This window comes from Sphaeramia orbicularis, chromosome 16 (genome assembly GCF_902148855.1).
Source record: "Sphaeramia orbicularis chromosome 16, fSphaOr1.1, whole genome shotgun sequence".
In the NCBI taxonomy this organism is placed as follows: Eukaryota; Metazoa; Chordata; class Actinopteri; order Kurtiformes; family Apogonidae; genus Sphaeramia; species Sphaeramia orbicularis.
In genome coordinates this window covers 28,832,184-28,850,394 of record NC_043972.1, presented here as the reverse complement: position 1 = coordinate 28,850,394, position 18,211 = coordinate 28,832,184, and the positions used below count along the sequence as shown (strand labels likewise).

At 37.8% G+C, this 18,211-nt stretch overlaps 1 protein-coding gene across 11 annotated transcripts in view; it reads right to left on the bottom strand.

Annotated features, from left to right (window-relative positions):
* The window catches only part of LOC115434972 (focal adhesion kinase 1-like), a 64,983-nt gene that overhangs the window by 27,692 nt on the left and 19,080 nt on the right, over positions 1–18,211 (bottom strand). For 6 of the 11 annotated variants that reach the window (XM_030157127.1, XM_030157128.1, XM_030157122.1 and 3 more), the window contains 22 exons: positions 17,543–17,826; positions 17,291–17,457; positions 14,851–14,938; positions 14,503–14,582; positions 13,063–13,125; positions 12,917–12,971; positions 12,391–12,531; positions 11,890–11,967; positions 11,205–11,312; positions 10,504–10,621; positions 9,813–9,843; positions 9,232–9,302; positions 8,788–8,805; positions 8,108–8,164; positions 6,540–6,560; positions 5,010–5,107; positions 3,698–3,782; positions 3,480–3,580; positions 3,191–3,306; positions 2,201–2,301; positions 1,940–2,029; positions 1,578–1,782 (listed from right to left, as the gene is read on the bottom strand). In XM_030157127.1, the coding sequence (XP_030012987.1) occupies positions 1,578–1,782; positions 1,940–2,029; positions 2,201–2,301; positions 3,191–3,306; positions 3,480–3,580; positions 3,698–3,782; positions 5,010–5,107; positions 6,540–6,560; positions 8,108–8,164; positions 8,788–8,805; positions 9,232–9,302; positions 9,813–9,843; positions 10,504–10,621; positions 11,205–11,312; positions 11,890–11,967; positions 12,391–12,531; positions 12,917–12,971; positions 13,063–13,125; positions 14,503–14,582; positions 14,851–14,938; positions 17,291–17,457; positions 17,543–17,782 (2,132 nt within the window). In that variant the 5' untranslated portion in view covers positions 17,783–17,826. The remainder of the gene's footprint in view (positions 1–1,577; positions 1,783–1,939; positions 2,030–2,200; positions 2,302–3,190; positions 3,307–3,479; positions 3,581–3,697; positions 3,783–5,009; positions 5,108–6,539; positions 6,561–8,107; positions 8,165–8,787; positions 8,806–9,231; positions 9,303–9,812; positions 9,844–10,503; positions 10,622–11,204; positions 11,313–11,889; positions 11,968–12,390; positions 12,532–12,916; positions 12,972–13,062; positions 13,126–14,502; positions 14,583–14,850; positions 14,939–17,290; positions 17,458–17,542; positions 17,827–18,211) is intronic. The other 5 variants (XM_030157130.1, XM_030157125.1, XM_030157126.1 and 2 more) reach the window with 3 other exon arrangements.

Genomic DNA, 18,211 nt, shown 5'->3' with positions numbered 1-18,211 from the left:
GTAGAAATTTACACTGGATATCATTTATATTTAATGAGCTATTGCATCGATCTACTTCCTATTTGTTATAATGGGGAAATTTTTCAAAGTTGTACCAAATCCAGAATCAGATCCAGATCCAAATAATTTCACTAACTTTTGTTGACAACATCTTAAAGAAGCTGTATACCAAGTTTGAAGTCAATCGGAATTGTAGTTTCGGAGAAGAAGATGATTGAAATTTTTGTGACAGATGACAGACGACGACGACGCCAGAGGCTGCATGATGACAATAGCTTACGACTTGTCGGCCGGTAAGCTAATGTAAAAAGGGGGGAAAAAAGCTATACTCCTAGGGAGGTGTAGGCAATATGATCCACAGAAAGAATAGATCTTTGCAAAAACTGAGGTCACTTTAGGTTAAACTATCAATTTTTATAGTAAAAGCTGATGTAAATGAGCTAGCGTGGTGTGTCTCTGAAGGCTTTTGTTACTGCAGCTCTCAGTGATTTCAGCATTTCAGACATTAATTAGTTGTCTTGCCCAGTTATTAGTATGAAGTATGACCATATAAGTTAGAACCTTCCGATTTCAACGGAAATATCAAATTAGTCATTTTTTGTCATAACTTATTAAGTTACATCAAATTAGGGGCTTACTCAGCAGACTGCACCATTTGTCTGGCATTGACTTCAGATCAGATTACAACATGACCAGGATATTGTCTCACAGTAGATACGGTCTCTCTTAACAAATCTTCCTTCAGGCGGTGCTGGTTACAAGGCAGTGATGTATCACTTAAGGAGAAGGCAAAGCGTGACCAAGATATCTCATTTAATCTATCTCTGTCATCATCTCTGTTGCTATGCCAACGCTATTGTATGTATTGCTGAAAGTAAGCACTGTTTTGTTTTGAATGAAATCTAAGAATATTTATGTTCACATCAGTTCCTATGTTATTCTCCCAAACTTGCAGTTTGACCTCAAAACAGTTTTTTTAAATCATTTTTAAAAACATAATTCAGATAATTTAGTTTGAAGAAAGCTGAGACAACTGCATTTTCACAAGAACACGTTCATATAAATGGTGCATATAGGTACTGTTTATATGAACTACAGGAGCTACAGATGGCTTTGCTTCCTTGTTGGCCTGCAAATGACTACCTGCAAGAAATGTGAATTATATTTTCCATTTGTTCTGTCTTTAAAGATTTAATTTTGGTCTAAACCTGCCTAAAACATTAAGGCCACAGTATGCTTCTTTATTTTACCCCTAATCATCTTGTCACATTATTCCTGAATACAAAGAGTGACACCTGCTGTTAGAAAGGTGAAAAAAGCATTTCATCTGAAAAACCTACTCTGGCATATTTTTTTTCTAAGATGAAAAACGGAAAAATTTGGGAATTGGAAGCGAGGAAAAGTCTCAATGTCCAGTGAAGAGACAAAAGTACATTTTTGATACTTTTAGATTCTGGACTGCATAGCAACATCATCATCAAAGCCTAACTAATAAAATATGTGCTCAAACATTCAAAAGACAAACAGCTGCAAAATGTACATGAACACACATCATCAAACCTCACACTCATCAGTACCTTAGTTGTGTTTTGAGCTCAGTGAAGCGTGGCCTCTTGCTCGGATCATACGACCAGCACTTTGTCATCAGACTGTAGAGCGTAGGAGGACACTGAGGGGGCATAGCCAGTCGCTCACCGTTCTCTATCCTTCCAATTACGTCATTGTTCTTTACGCCCTGGAAAGGCTTGATGCCATACATTAGAATCTCCCACATACAGACACCTATGGAGAGGCAGAAAATACAGTCCCTTAGCTCTAAAACAGAGCAGCAAAAGAGGAAAAAGAATAAGAACTGAATCGCACAAAAAGCCAGTATGAGTTATTAGCATGACAAAACTGACAAAGAAATGAAAAGAGGAGGAAAACAACACAAACTTACCAAACATCCAGACATCACTTGCAGTGGTAAATCGTCTGAAGTTGATGGATTCTGGAGCCATCCATTTAATAGGTAGTTTGCCTTTAGAAGCTGGGAGACAAGGATAAGGAGAAGCGCGTTACACTTCACTGATCAGTTTGATTCATACAAGTTCTATGAATACTAATGCAGCATTCCTCCGTGTATTGTGTGTGAACAAAGACATTACAGAGAGATGGAGAAGTGTGCATTTATGGTATGTGCAAGTGCTGCTATTGGTACCTTTGTAATAAGAGCTATCTTCCATATATCGTGACAGACCAAAATCCCCTAGCTTCACGCAGTCGACCGTAGACACCAACACATTTCGCGCTGCAATGTCCCTGAAGCAGAAACAGACACAGTAATAAGATAAGGACAAACTAAACCAAGACGTCCAGGCTACAAACTGAGGAGTCAGTGGTCACTGCACAACAGGTGAAGTAGAGACAGAGATACACTCCTTCAATAAGTAACAAAACAGAATATTACAGTTGGACTATAACTAATCCCAACACTGATAGAATTAGATGATGGAAATGCAAAAGATTTCATTAGGAGAGGCACACGCAGCTTACCTAGCTGCACAATATCTGACTGCATGTCACAAACACACACAACATCACTGAATGTGGTAATAATTACCATAACACCAAGCTTATTATACACACAACACATGTTTATAATATTTTTTTCTTTTTGCCATCTTCTTGTCTCTTTCATTTTTGATCAATTAATGTATTTTCCTTTTATAATTATTACGAACTCAATTGTACAATTCTCACTTAACATTCATACTAATAAAACATACTGAATTGAATTGGATTGACGGAGGAATTCACTGCAAAAATTAAAATCATACCAAGTGTATTTTTCTCATTTCTAGTCAAAATATCTCATCACACTTAAAATAAAACATAATCACCTACAGAGTAACTTTTCAGTAAGATACAAGTACTTATTTTTGACAATGGATATTGAAAATCTTATTTCAAGACATCTTACCAAGATAATTTTCCCTTGTTCCATTGGCAGATTTTTTTTGCTTAAGTCAGGCAAAAACTAAGTCCAAAAAATACACTTGGTAAGAGTTTGATTTTTACAGTGAACACTGTTTAACAATTGCACTTTTACTCTGCTCGACTACAATCCTGTCGCATTATGATTAAATGAATAATTTCCAGAACAGCATGATTACAAAGGGAAACCTCTGTGAGGATGTTCTGTATGTACCTGTGTACAAAGCGTTTGCTCTCCAGATAGGCCAGTGCTGTGCTGAGCTGGTACGAGTACAAGATGAGCGTGGCCAAATCCAGACTGTACTTCCTCACCTGGAGGAACGACCGTAACTGTGGAGAATTGAAAGAAAAGCATGACTTTACACAGCAGCCCAGGCTGGAAAAAATCATATTGCCTTGGTTGGCAGTGCGACAGGCCTATAAATCTAGGTTAATCCTTTAGCTTTCAGACACATCCACACATCCATTTATATCTACATATAGCCACACATTAAGGGTCAGACCTCTCCGAGTGTGCAGAGCTCCATGATGATCCAGACTGGATTTTCTGTGATTACTCCCATCAGCTTTACAATATGGGGATGGTCAAACTGACGCATAGTCACTGGAGGGAAAAAATACACAATATAACAGCTTTACTGAGAGGTCATTCTCCTGAAAATTCCTGAGGATTAACAGTTGGTTGCACATAATGTGGCAAACACACAGACAAGTGACTTACATGCTTCTTGGAGAAACTTTTCTCTAACACTGTCTGAAGTAGAGTTTTTACATGTCTTCACTGCAACAGATAAGGCCGGGTTCTCCTACAAGATACACACAACCAAATGAGTAACATTATCAACACTGTATATACAGTACAAATGATAGTTGATATTTAAATTAAATTACAAAAACCACATGCTGAGGTATCATCTTTAGGTTAAAAAATAAAAGCTGTACTAAGGGAGGCGGAGTGTCTGCAGAGCGGCTGCATTTAGAGAAAGTGTTAAACCCTTCAGTCAGTCTAAATCTGTCTGATTAAGATCTAAAAGGTAACAAATATCCACAGCTGCAAGCACCTTCTTTACGCTACACTGTAAGAAATTCATTTGACCGCAAGATTTGAAATAATCTCTAATGAATGTGTTGTTGAAGTGAGCAGTGACCCACACTGTGCAGAGTCAGTCTCAGTAATTCACTTTTATGAAATCTAGTGCATAAATTAAATATGTCTGTGGAAGTTCTCTGTCATCCAGGGCATTGTTTATCCTTAGATGTTTTCAAAGTTCAGCTGGACTGGTTTTGTAGGAGTAGTGGCCTGTGTAGGTTGTTTTTTTTTCCCTATATGTTATTGATCCTAAGTGTCAGGGTTGTAGAGAAAGGGTGGGTCATTGTCCAAAGTTTTTCAGGGGAAGCTTGATTGGTCTCAGGTGAGTCCGGGTGTGACAGGTTGTTTGTTGAGAGTTGAATGGGGAGGCTGTTCAAGATGGAGTTTGAAGTTTAAGTATCTCAGAAAACCATCTCTCTTAAGGGCCGGTTTTTCCACTTTTACAAAGATGGCTCCTTTGACTCCCCTTTTAAACCAGTTGTCTTGTCCGGGCAAAATTCTGACATTGCTGTCTTCAAAGGTGTGTCTGTTTTTCTCCAAGTAAAGATGAACTGCAGAGTCTTGGCCTGAGGTGGAGGCTCTTCTCTGTTGAGCCATGCATTTATGGAGGGGTTGCTTGGTTTTCCCAATATACAGATACATACATACATACACTCAGTGCACTGAACAATTAAATTGTTTTTTGGGAGGTTCAGTGTACGAGACTGATTGACTTGTCTGTGTTTACGTATTTTAAATCTATGTTTGTTTGTTTTTTTAAAATGCATGCTTATAAACTTCTGCTACCTTTTAGGTTGGTAGGTAGGTAGGTCCAGGGACTGCAGATGAAAAATAGCCATTATGCTAACTCTGGTACATTTACAGCAGTGTGAATTAATGTACAATGTCCCTGTTAAATAAACCAGTAATTTTTTTTTTTTAAATGTTCAAATAAACTACATACCTGGCTGATATAGACTCCTTGGTGGACATCTCCAAACTGCCCCTCGCCTATGCAACGTCCCAACTCGATACAATCCCGCTGAATCTCATAGTCTCGTGCTACACACACAATACACATATAGATGAACACACACAGATAATACAGACACACAAATGAGGACAAAGGAGTAAAACTTCAGACCCCACACACACACACACACACACACACACACACACACACACAGACACACACACATATGCTTCTGAGTCACACTTCACATTTACCAAGCTTGTCAGAGAGCTTTACAAAGCAACACGCTTCTTAATTTTATGGCCTTGAAACTGATTTTGTGGATTAATCCTTTTTTCCCCCCAGCACTAATCCACTAAATACATCCACCCTTCTACTCTGACAAGCTTGGTTTTATAGCATTCAGCATAGCTCATCGTCAGCATCATGCAACAACAGCATTGGCAAACCACAGCCAGACAAACCATGTAACGTAAACACTAACACTCAAGGTAACTATGAACATGAATTCTACATTAAAACAAATGGAAAATGGATAAAGTCAGGCTGATTGTAGAAACCAGTATTCAATTTGTTAGATTCAGAACAATTTGGTTTTTTTTTTTTTGCTAGGTAAAGCCACAACAATGCATTTTAATTCATCAATTTTAAGTCAAATTCCATTGCACTGGAATCAAAATGTCTGTGACATTTTGGCTGTTGAAGGGCTGGTGGTTTGCTTTGCATGATACTATTGACCTGACTATAGCCATGAAGCGGCATATGAACAGAATAGAAAATACATAAAGCTGTAGATGTTATTTTCAGGGTTTTTTTTTTTTTTTTCAATCTCTGACTTGTCTTTTAAGATGTTTACTCTGTAAATCCAGCACATGTGCAATAATTATAGACAAACAGTCAAGATCGGGCTAAATGTGGAAATGGGATGCAACATACCATAGCAAAAAAGTATAACTGGCCATAATTAATGCCTGTGGAAATGTTGCCCATGTAACATGATCGTCAGAAAGTCATGCATTATGATTTAACAATGCATTGGGACTACTCTGTCTTAGTTGTTTGGCTTTTAAATGTTTAAGCAAGTATATATATATATATATATATATATATATATATATATATATATGAGTTTTGTTTTTTTTTCATACTCGTATATCAATATGTTTAAACCCTTCACTGCACTTCCTCATCCAGGCCAAAGTCATAAATAGTTAAATGCTCTCACTGAATCTGCCTGGTACTTGGTGCACAACAACTGTATGTTATTTCATCATTTTTAGAACAAGACTTTGTTTAACGTTTTTGTCTTCAACAACCTGACACTCAGTTCTGCGGCTATTATCGACTCAGCCCAAAACCAACAGCACATCAAACACCAACAGAGGGGGGTCAAATCAACAGGAAACAGAGAAATAAATCCAGAGTTTTGTTTTACAGGTGCAAGCAAACGTAAAATAAGGATCACAACCACCAAATCAAAGAGGCATCACAATACAACCAGACTTGTGTTCCAATCATTACCTTGATCTAGTCCATAGTATTCTGGGAAAATGGGTTAGTGATAAGAGACAGACATAAATAACTAGCTGTGAGTACAGAGATACAGAAACTTATACTGTAGTCTTATTCGTTTCAGTGTTAGTTCAGTAATGCATCTATGTTATGATTTATTTTATCAAGTAAATACATTCTCATACAGTAAAATAAGTTCTTTGCGTTTTGCTAATTAAGTATTAGTAGGTTTGTGTTTGGCTAGTGCATTTATGCTAGGTCTATGTCCATATTATACAAGTCACAACCTAGTTTACCTAGTTAAAATGTCTAAAATGTCAGCGTTCAGACACCACATACATCCCTGTTCTTGTGTTGCTGCATGCTGATTAAGACAACAAGCTGAAAAACGAAAACTGACCTTCAAAAAAGATAAGTGGAAAATTAAACTTGCAAGATATTTTTTAATATCAACCATATCTTCCATTTAGACAGAAGGTCATACAGCAGACTAACTAACTAAACTAAATAGCTTTGATACTGTAACTCCATTTTTGTATTTTACAAAGTGAACATACATTTTTTGGTGTGAGCTGTTTGACCATTGTAGCTAAATTTCATGAGTCTGTGTGACTGTAGCTGTAAGTTCTATAAATTATGAATGGTCAAAAAGCAAAGACATGTTGCAGTTTGGCTGCATGGAACAACATGTGCTTATGACATCCAGGCAACATTTTGAGGCAGCTTAAATCTGTATTTATTTTTCAATATTCTTTCAGCCTTCCAAGTCATTCACTTCCATGTTCCTGCATTTTTGATTCCATGGTAAGGTGCTAACGCCTGTTTTCTATTACCTCTAAATGTTGCCTATGTAGCAACACCACTTAACAATGTAGTGTGCCAAATGTGAATAACCATCCTACACCCGGCGGACAGGCACTTCTCAGTAGCAACAGCAGGCTTGCTTTACACTTTCTCAAGTACACAGCTAGCCATTTTTAAATTGTGAAAGTATTTTACAATTACTGCAAATAATTATTTCACAGGCATAGTGGTTTGAAAATGGTTGTATTACCAAAGCACGTATATCCCTGACACCACATTCTGTCTAATAGTCTGAGGAAGCTGTGGTGCTCAAAATGTGACAAGTTACAAAACAAATATAGACTTTAGGTCTAATAATACTGACAATACGTGATTTACAAGGCTTCCCCTTCTGGTATTACTGCATGTGACCATGACACATACTAGAACTTTTACAGTGAGTCAGTATTTGCCTCCTTTTACCCATCCAGAGTCCAACACAAAGGAGGAAACCTACGCTACATTCTTACTAAAGTAACAACATCAAGATGAAGCACTTGGAGATGCTTTTGTACATTATATAACATACCTTTCTCGATCTGACCCGAGCACACAGTGAACAGCCTACACATGCCATGCCACATTTCTATACATATTCACAAATAAACAAGTCTGACATGATGCACTAATCAACACAGCACAGGCAGGTGCATCCAGACACCTGCCACTTTGTTTTTCCTCTTGTCTTGTCAACCACCTACAGAATTTGTGTACGTGTGTGCATGTGTACTTACTCGAAGGCATCGTATAGGTGTCCTCCTCATCTATGATTTCAGCATAGTCGTCTGTTTCTGCAGGTAAAAGCAAAGCAGTAACAAACATTAAGTAAGACAAAGAGGGTGAGTGAAAGACACTAACAACCTCACATCAAGGACATTACAAAGTACCATGAACAAGGTCTTAATAATCACTTACAGGGTGACACAAATCCCATTATCAATACATAACAGAAACATATAACAAAAAACAGAACAATCCACCCACCACCTGCTGCATCAGATTATCAAATCACATTACTGCATGCAAGCAAAGCGACCCAATGAACCCACTTTCATAAAAGACAAAAAACATTAAATGGAAACAGTAATAGAAAATAAGAACCACCAGATAAAAGTACCTTTCCAATAAACCGTCACCATCCCCAACTCTATACCCATGCACAACGACTAAAAACTTAATGTACTACAGAGCAGCTGTGCTAAGGGAATGGCTGATAGATGAGTGAAGAAGAGTGAAGGAGGAAAGACACAGAGGAGAGGAAAGGGGAAGGATGGAAGGATGTGTTGAGTCATTGATAAAGACTGAAACAAGCAAATACAGAGATCCTAGACACACACACACACACACTGAATTAATTAGACCAAGAGCAGGAATGTTATTGATTTGGATGGTTAATATAAAGAATGTTGTTTACCATCGCCACTAGTATGACCTGTAGTGGATGCATGCAGCATGAGACACACACACACAGGGGGAAAGAAAGGAGAGATGCATTAGATTTACTGTTAATATGATATTACAGCAAATAAATAAGGACATATATATATATACTGTATGGTTTACAGACATCTTAAATGCAGGTTTTTTTTGTTTCATTTTATATAACTGAGAGTGAGTCAGAGGTCAGTAGACAGTCAGAGCAGAGACAGAGTGACAGTGACTAAAGCTCTCCACAGGGACATCTGGCCAGACAAGGACTCTTCATTGCACACACAGATGAGCCATTATAGGGAAAACTGCTACGGCTCATGTACTATCTATGAATCCTTTATCCAACTCAGCAGTCACTGTCCTTCATGACATTTAGAGCTTCAGAAGACGCCAACGGGCATGGAGGAAGTCAGACTCTGGTTTATACCTGAGATGCAAACAGCTCTGGTCCGTACTCCGTCCATCCGTTTTTCCATCCGCTTCTCATGATTTGAAACCCTGTGTTAGAGGGGGCAAAGTTATTTTGGCCCATGGCTTAAATTAACCTACATTAATTATTATTCACAATGTGCTTCCCTTTACGGCAATAAAGTGCTTCTGTAATAGCTTAATATAGCCTGTTTTTCACAATATCTGACACTACAGAGTTGAAAAAAGCATCCATATTTTATGAACAACACACACTTATCTATGCTAACAATGTAATTACTTCACAATTTTGTTATCAATATCAACAAATCCCTCTGGAATACAGATATGGAAAGAAAATAGGACTCATTGCACTCATTATTCATAGTCATGTTCAAATATCTGTTAAATCGTCATAAAGTGCAAAATAGAATGTATAAAACCACTCAATAAAAAAACACTTGGACAACAAACATAGCTGGGTTTGTAAATGGAAAGAAATTAATTGATCTCTGAAGCATCTCTGAGAGTTTGACTACATCCCTCTCATGCCTTGAAGAACAATAGCACCTCGGTTTTATACAGAAAATCAACACTTACTTTGGAATAGAAGGAAGAGCTCTGTCCCCCTCTGCAACACAAAACGAGTACATGAATACGACACAGAACAGACTGGGTACCACATCACTGGTACCAATTCCTTTTAGAAAGAGGTTTTATTTTTAGCCAGACACAGGCTGTTTATTCAAAGTGACAGGGATAAAGCCTCACCAGCCACAATCAGAAATGACAACTGTTTGAAAGATGGCTGACAGCGATTTTGCATACTATTTATATTGCAAGGCACAACATGTTAGCAGAGTGTTTACTAGACAGACATAAACTAGGGCTAATTTCAAATATAATATGAGTCATGACTGAAGTGAGAATAGCGATTTTTACATTTCCCAACAATGAAAAAGTGTAAAAAAAAGAAAGAAAAAAAAAAGTAAAAAAAAAAAAAAAAACTACATTCCCTTGCGTTTAGAAAATGTGATTTATAGACCAGGACATCTCTGTATCACCATAATACTTCATCTGCAATGGTAAGCTATGACACATTTTACTTCTACCAGAAAACTGCAGCTCCTGCACTTTGAGTATTATATTTATACTATTTAATAATATTTTCGTCCGACTATACTGCAGCACTGAGCACAAAAATCAACATCAAGCTCAACACAACTGATGTCAGGACTATTTCACCTGTACCAGTGAAGATAAAAATGTACAGAAATGGTCATAGTCCTACCTTTGTGGACTCGGACAATGAAGGAGTGAGTCGCTGAAGAGACGAGTCGACAGTAACCGTCGATCAGGTCAGCCATATTTTCTGCTGTAGTCAGCGATGCCGTGGTGACAGTAAGGGGCTACACACACACACACACACACACACACAGAAGGATAAGTGTAAGAGTAGGACAGAGAGTTGCTTCACAGTGCAATTGGACACAATGACATCTTTATTAAGGCTAACATCTTCTGGATGCACACACACATACACACCCTTACACAGACACATACTCTTGCTATAATGCACACATGGTTTTCCACTAGTGAACACACAAAAACTCTTCACAGATACTCAAGCGCAGATGTCAACTCCCTTTATCCATACATTTTTCTCAATGGGTGACGTGGAGCTTGTGTTGTACTATGACTTAATACACAACAGTAAACAGAGTGGATTTCACGCACGTTAGATCATTTACTTTGCTATTGAACAAGGAGAAGGCTGAGCCAAATTTGTTAATAGTTTGGAATGTGTTTTGGATAGGAGTACAAACAAACTGGGTTTCGGAATTAAACACCTCAACTCCTATTTAATCAGTGTTTTGACATGATTTACATTTTCCCTGCCAAAATAAATATTAAGCAATAGAACAAGTGCGGCATTTCAGAGAAAGAACATAAAAAATAAAAACCAAATATACAAAATATGCCTGCTTTTACCTCCGGAGCTCCTGCTACATTGAGCTGCAGCATGCCTTTCCTGTCCTTTTCTTCTAATGGGGAGTATTGGATGGACTGAACCTGATTAAAGTTAGCTAAGTGTGTTGGCTGGAGAGACAAAGAAAACACACAAATGTTAAAAAAAGTGAAACATTCATGAATGCTAATGCCTATTTTCATTACAGTAAAATCTGAAAAATTTTAACAATGAAACTGATCTGTTTCCTAGTCATACTCTATACTCATAAGCTCTCGACTGACCACTTGTAGACATCACAAAAAATGTCCCGTCAGTTTAAGTCAATTTTATTTACAAAGCTCAATATTACAAAATCAAAAGGGGCTTCCCAGCCTGTACAATAAGGCAACGCCCTTTGCTCTTTGAAAATGCATGTCAGTTTAATGAGGCCAGGGCTGACATCTTGACTTGCAGTGTATCTTAAACAAAAATTAATGCACACTAATGCATTTGTGTACAGTATATCATGTCTCGGCTACATTAAAACATGTTTAGTAAAGAGTCAAGGCAAACCAGTAGGGGGCAGTGTCTCTCATCACCACCTTGGACTTTCTCCTATTTACTCTAAAATAGTGTGAAATCCATCTAAGCTTTTAAAATCATAAAATAAGATCACCATCTGGATGGAATAGATTGATAATACGTTTAATAAGTAAGGATTCTTACCGTTGAGCCCTTATCTGTGAGGTAGCTGATTCCTTCCTCTGGTCCAATAGCTAACTCTACTGATATTACCCAACTAGACTGGAGACGTGACAGACAAAAATAACAGAAAAACAGCATTTAATAAATTTTAGATTTTTACACATCATTGTAATCTCTAAAGAAAAGACATGTAAACTATATGATGTTAAACAATCTTAATGTTCTTCTCTGGTTACTTCACTTCAGACATTACATATAGTCTAGTCCAGAAGATTAAACAGACAACACACTGCTGTAGAAATCAAAAAATAAAAACAATAAGCCTAACATGTCTCCTCTGATGCTTCAGGCAGGAGATTTAAATTAAAGATTAGCACACCACTCTGCGTGCTTCCCTGCACATACGAACTACAAACTCCCATAAGGCTTGTGAAATTTTAGGTATTATAAATGTATGTGTTGACTTTTATCATTTCTTCTTTTACATGCAATGTTTTCTGTAAGAACTGAGCAGTGTCCTACCCCCAATGCACATTTGAAGCACTCCTTGTCAAAGCGGTAGATGGGAGAAAGGATCTCAAAGAACTTGTGGATGCTCTGCTCATCGTTGAGGTTAGCAAACTGCTTAAATGTCTGCTGGATCTGTTTACGAAGAGTCTTCGCCTAATTTAAAAAAAAAAAAAAAAAAGAGGATCAAAGGAGATTCCAGTGTAAATCCCTCGCCCTCTTCGTTTCTGGTAAAAAGTTGATTCAAAGCAACACAAGCACAACAGACAACTGAGAAGATACACTGTGAGTGACAACAGCAAGATCAACGCATTTCCTACATCAGATAATCAGACATTAAGCCAGACATGATCAGTTCGTCTCCTGTCAGTCTGGTCAGTTAAAGTGCATGTCAGTGATCAGCTCAGCAGCTGACTGAGCAGGACTGGGACTCCCCAGGAATCTACTGCTGCTATCAACTAATGAACCTAACCCTTAATACTATAGTCAGCAACAAGAAAATCACTGCTGCTTTTCTAGGTTCACAGCTATTTCATTTTACCTTAAGGGAATCCAGGAGGTTTTTGGGGAAAAATCTTCTTAAACCAACGTCTTTCCTGAAATAGAAATTGACAAATTCTTTACGTCAAATCAAATTACAGTGAGTTGTTTGTAGTATGATCAAATGAAACCATCTGTAAATCTTACTCTAGTAGTTCATAGTTGGATTTCTTATCCAGGGCATTTCCTGGCATCTCTCTGAAAAACCTCCTGTATAATTTAAAGAGAGAAGCAAAAACATTTTGTAAAAACGAGATTCTGTCTCAAGTAAAAATGTTGAAAAATCTCTTTGAAATAAAAATCATATATTTATCATATGTCATCTTAAATCCATTTTACAACAAAACAATATAACTTTGGAACAGTAGTAAATCAAGATACGTCATATATGCCATCATGGTTTTCTTGTGTGCAAATCTGAGGAAGGAAATATTTGCTATGTAGATTTAATAAACAAGATAAAGTTGCATTTCACAAATATTTTTTGTTTTGTCTAACAAACAAAGTCTGACGTTGAAATCAATTACAAGTCAAAGACTGAATACCAAAACGGCAGCTATATTGAATTTCTAGAGAAAATCATCGGTGTTCTGATAATTATTTCCAAAGCTGTGGAATCCACCATCAATCCACCTGCCAATCTAAGGCTGCGTTCAGACTGCAGGCAAATGTGGCCAAAATCCGATTTTTTTTGCCTGTATGTGACCTGTATCTGAGCTGTTAAAGACAGTTTGAACAGCACAAATCTGATTTTTTCAAATCTGACCCAGGCCACTTTCATATGTGGCCCTAAATCCGATACATATGTGATACAGGGGTTGGACAAAATAATGGAAACACCTTCACCTCAAGATGATAATGCCCCAATCCATACAGCTAGAATTGTTAAAGAATGGCATGAGGAACATTCTAATGAAGTTGAGCATCTCGTATGGCCGGCACAGTCCCCAGACCTCAACATTATTGAGCATTTATGGTCAGTTTTAGAGATTCAAGTAAGACGTCAATTTCCACCGCCATCGTCTGTAAAAGAGTTGGAGGGAATTCTAACTGAAGAATGGCTTAAAATTCCTTTGGAAACAATTCACAAGTTGTATGAATCAATATCTCGGAGAATTGAGGCTGTAATTGCCGCAAAAGGCGGACCTACACCATATTAAATTATATTTTGTTGATTTTTTAAGGTGTTTCCATTATTTTGTCCAACCCCTGTATTTTGCAATGCAACTTCAGACTGAACGGCCAGGTCACATTTATCCAACCTTTATGCCACTGAAATGCAACAAAAGTCACAATTCTGTGTCCCATGAGGAGGAGCGGCGGGAAAAATATATTTACTTCTGTAAACACAGTGCGTGCCTGCATGGTCACATATTACGCCAGGACCTCTTTTGCGCATGCAGGTCACTTTCACTTCAGGGTGGCATTCTGTTCATACTCAAAACTGACTGAAGTCGCATTTAAGGTGTAATATGAATGAGTGCACCTAAAAAAAACAGATTTCACCAAAAAATCCGAATTGTGCATTAAGACCTGCTGTCTGAACGTAGTCCAAGTCTGTCGCAGCGTATGTTTGCGTTTTCTCACCTAATTTCCAAACACCCCAGTTTCAATGCAACATCTTGATCCACCTGATCAGCTATTTGATGCATGTAGTCACTCTTTACCTGGGAAAACACAGCAAAAAAGAACAAAATGAATTTATAATAACAATACTGTTGTAAACAATGTAAAATGTCATATCAATATGTGGAAGTCAAAAGTGGGAGAAGTGTACATGAAATTTATATTAAGTGATTAAATTAAGAAATTTGGTATGTTTGGATATACAAAGAGCATTTTACATATTAATCAAACTCAAATGTATATTATTTATTTATTTCATAAAGGAAGACATATCTCCTTATTTTCTGTGATCAAGTTGTGTTAATATACCTGGTGATAGAGGTAGTTGAGAGAGGGTTTGTCTTCAGAGAAATGACTGAGATAACCTTTAGGAAGGTACCGCATCCGCAACTCATACCTGAAAATAACAGACAAATTGGGTCAATAATCATACAAACCACTCACAAATGCAGGCAAAAAAAAAAAAAAAAAACCTGTGGCGCCTTAATTCACTGGCGGTCTGAAAGGGGGAAAGAGGGAGCTCTTACTCATTCACGCAGTTGACGCATCCACAGACCACAATACATTTTTAAACATCTATTTTGGCTCAGTTTAGGTATATGTTCTTGAATTTGTGATGCATGACACTCAATGTTCAAAGATAGATGTGTTTTTTTAGTTCAGGTCAGAGGCATGGCATACAAGAGAGATAAGTGTTAGTGAAAGTCTTTCCCTGAAGGATAAATATGCTTTTATCTCAAGTGCAAATCACAACAGCAAAACAGAGAAACACAACATATTAAATTAAAAAAAAGATGTTCTTACGTAGCATTATAACTGAAGATTTGCTTTCTTTCACAAGTTCAACATCACTCTAGTTTAACCTTCACTCACAAGCAGAATAAAGTATATAGTGTGTCAGCAACAGATCAGCATCCACTAAGCAGGGGGATTGAGAAACGTACCTTCCACATTTTGCTGACAGCAAACTAACTGAAATTGATGAGGATGTAATACTACAAGGCAAAATTCACTTCCTACAGTTACACATGCCAGTTAGCTATGTCACGTAAGTACTCAGATGGGCCATGTTTGATTAGAGTGACATATTATTTTATGACTGACATATTGCCGTGACTGGAGGAAAGAGAAATGGGTCAGGAGAGCGGTGAGCTCCAAGCTGCTGTGATCTTACAGCCTATAGTCAGATAACAAAGGAAATCAAGGTTGAAAACAGAATTAATAAAACATCCGCGTTCTATAATGAATGAACCAAGAACAGAGTACGAGATGAGAACAAACGATGCACGTTAGAGAGATAAGAAAGGACTGGATGGGGATGAATAAACAGCTGTGAGAGATGAGAGGAAAATGGATGGAGAGAAAGATCAAAGTGAAAAAGAGCAAACGCGAGTGTACGAGTCAGAATGAGAGAAAGCACGCTAGGGAGTGAGAGAGGAGTGAGATAGAGTCAGTCCATCCCCTGGGCTACTTCTGCTGTTCTAACAATAGCTTGGCAGCAGCAGAAGCTCCTGTGGGCTCGCAGCTCTGCCGCCCTCCGAGGCAGAACTGCAACAACTAGCTGCGCTCCTGTGATGCATGTTAGCGGTGTGAAGAACTCGGTCATTATCATTCACTTCAAATTTAATCACTCTGGGTGCTACACCAACTGCAAGACAATGGACTGAGTCGTTTCAAGAGCCGTTAACAGTATCGACAGAGGTTGGCTAAACAGTTGCACAGTTTAAATGCAGGTTAAAACTGAACAGAGCAGCAGAGCGGCACAGAAAGCCTATAAATCTGCTTTTTCATTTTCCTTCATTGGATAGAGCAGACCATCCCCGCAGAACAGCACATTAGGGAACTCCATCCAATAAATAAGACAAATAATGGTTCGAACAATATAAAACAATTCAATAAAGGGCAACAAATTGCTCTTGCAACGCTTTTTGTTTATGGGGAAGACATTGGAACTTGGTGATGCAGTGACCTTGAAATATTGTGTTTATCTTTTCAATTATTGCCTCTGCTACATTAATAATAGAAGATAAAGTGAAGAAATAAGGCAGGGTTCCTACAGGTTTCTTCAAGTTAAATTTAAGACTTTATAAGACCTTTTTAAGACTACTTACAACAGAATTTAATGCCCATTTCACAGCCATAGTGGCAAAAATTCATGACTCCTAGAATTTAGGAAAATGCATTTATTTACATCAGCAGAGATTGAATATTATATACATACTGTACACACAAATGAAAGTTCTGTGATCATTTCTCACTGGCTGCAAAGTTAGTGATAATTGGTTCCTAATTTCAATTTAAATTCTCAGATTGGAATGGGTGAAACTGAATCAACTAATGTTACTTTCTTCGCAGCTTGAACATTTAACAGACACGTTTAAACACAATACACTGAACAAGTTTATGGCAACATAACTTCAGACCTACTGTATCAAATCTAGTACCTTTTAAAGACTTTTTTAAGGTATTAAATGCAGATTGTAAATTCAAGACTTTTAAGACTTTAAGACCCTGTGGGACCCTGTAAGGACTCTAAATATTATGTGAAAATTAAATATTGTAATTTTCTTCTGGGAAGTTTGCAAGTTAAATAAGTGATGTCTCTGTAAATACCAGAAGGAAATTTCTAAAGATTACATATTTACAGAAAAGAATTATGGTATTTAGCTTGTTAGCTGATGCTGGCATCCTGCATACGCACAAAGAAAAAAGCAAAAAATTAAACTCAACAAAAAAACAGAAAATTTACCTCCATTCCTCCTGTGGATGTTGTTTCTCATATTTCTCCCTGATGTGAGACACACCCAAGTCAGGGTGCAACCAATGGAGAGCGTCAGAGTGCAGATGGGTCAGACGGAGACCCAAGGATGACACACAGCGCAATTTGTGGATCTCTGCTATCTTCTGGATAACGCCCTGTTGAGACAAAAAGGAGAATGAACATAATACAGGTCTGTAGCAGGCCAGAAATGGAGAAACCTTTGTGTCATTACTTTCTTACCCTAACGTCTGTAGCATCACCATGCCTGATATTACTAGCCCAGGTACAGGGCTCGCTGTTTGTCTCAAAATAATGGAAGATCTTCAGAACCCTGTCCATGGAGCCTGGAGGTCGCTCAAGACCTCCTGCTGAGCCACTGGTACCAACACCCGTACCTCCCGGCATCCCAGACCGGGATTTAACCCCGCAACCACCCGAGGAGTGATTGAGGTTGGGTTCTAAGTAGGAAGACGACGCCATGCCTAAGTCAGATGGTCCTGCCGGGGCTAACTGGCCGTCATATTCTAAACAACAAAAGACAGAGATAGATCAAAGACTTTACAATGTGACTTGATGGTTGGTTGGTAATTGGTAAACAGTTTGACATGTATCCTCACTGGAAATACATTGCATGAATTGGAGAGACAAGCATAATATAGCAAAGGAGAGGAAAAGTGACACTTAAAAGAAATAAGGCTATGCAAAGAAAAGTGCTTTATCATCTGTTTTAAAAGCAGCTGAGCCAGTAAACCACTCAAACCAGCCTCTGTTATAAGACATCTTTCATTCATAATTCTGCTCATTATATACTATTCAAGTTACAGTAAAAACTAAACCCTGAACAGAAAGCTTGTACAGATGAACTCCATGTGAAGTAGAAATAAAACGTGACACAACTGAAACAACAAA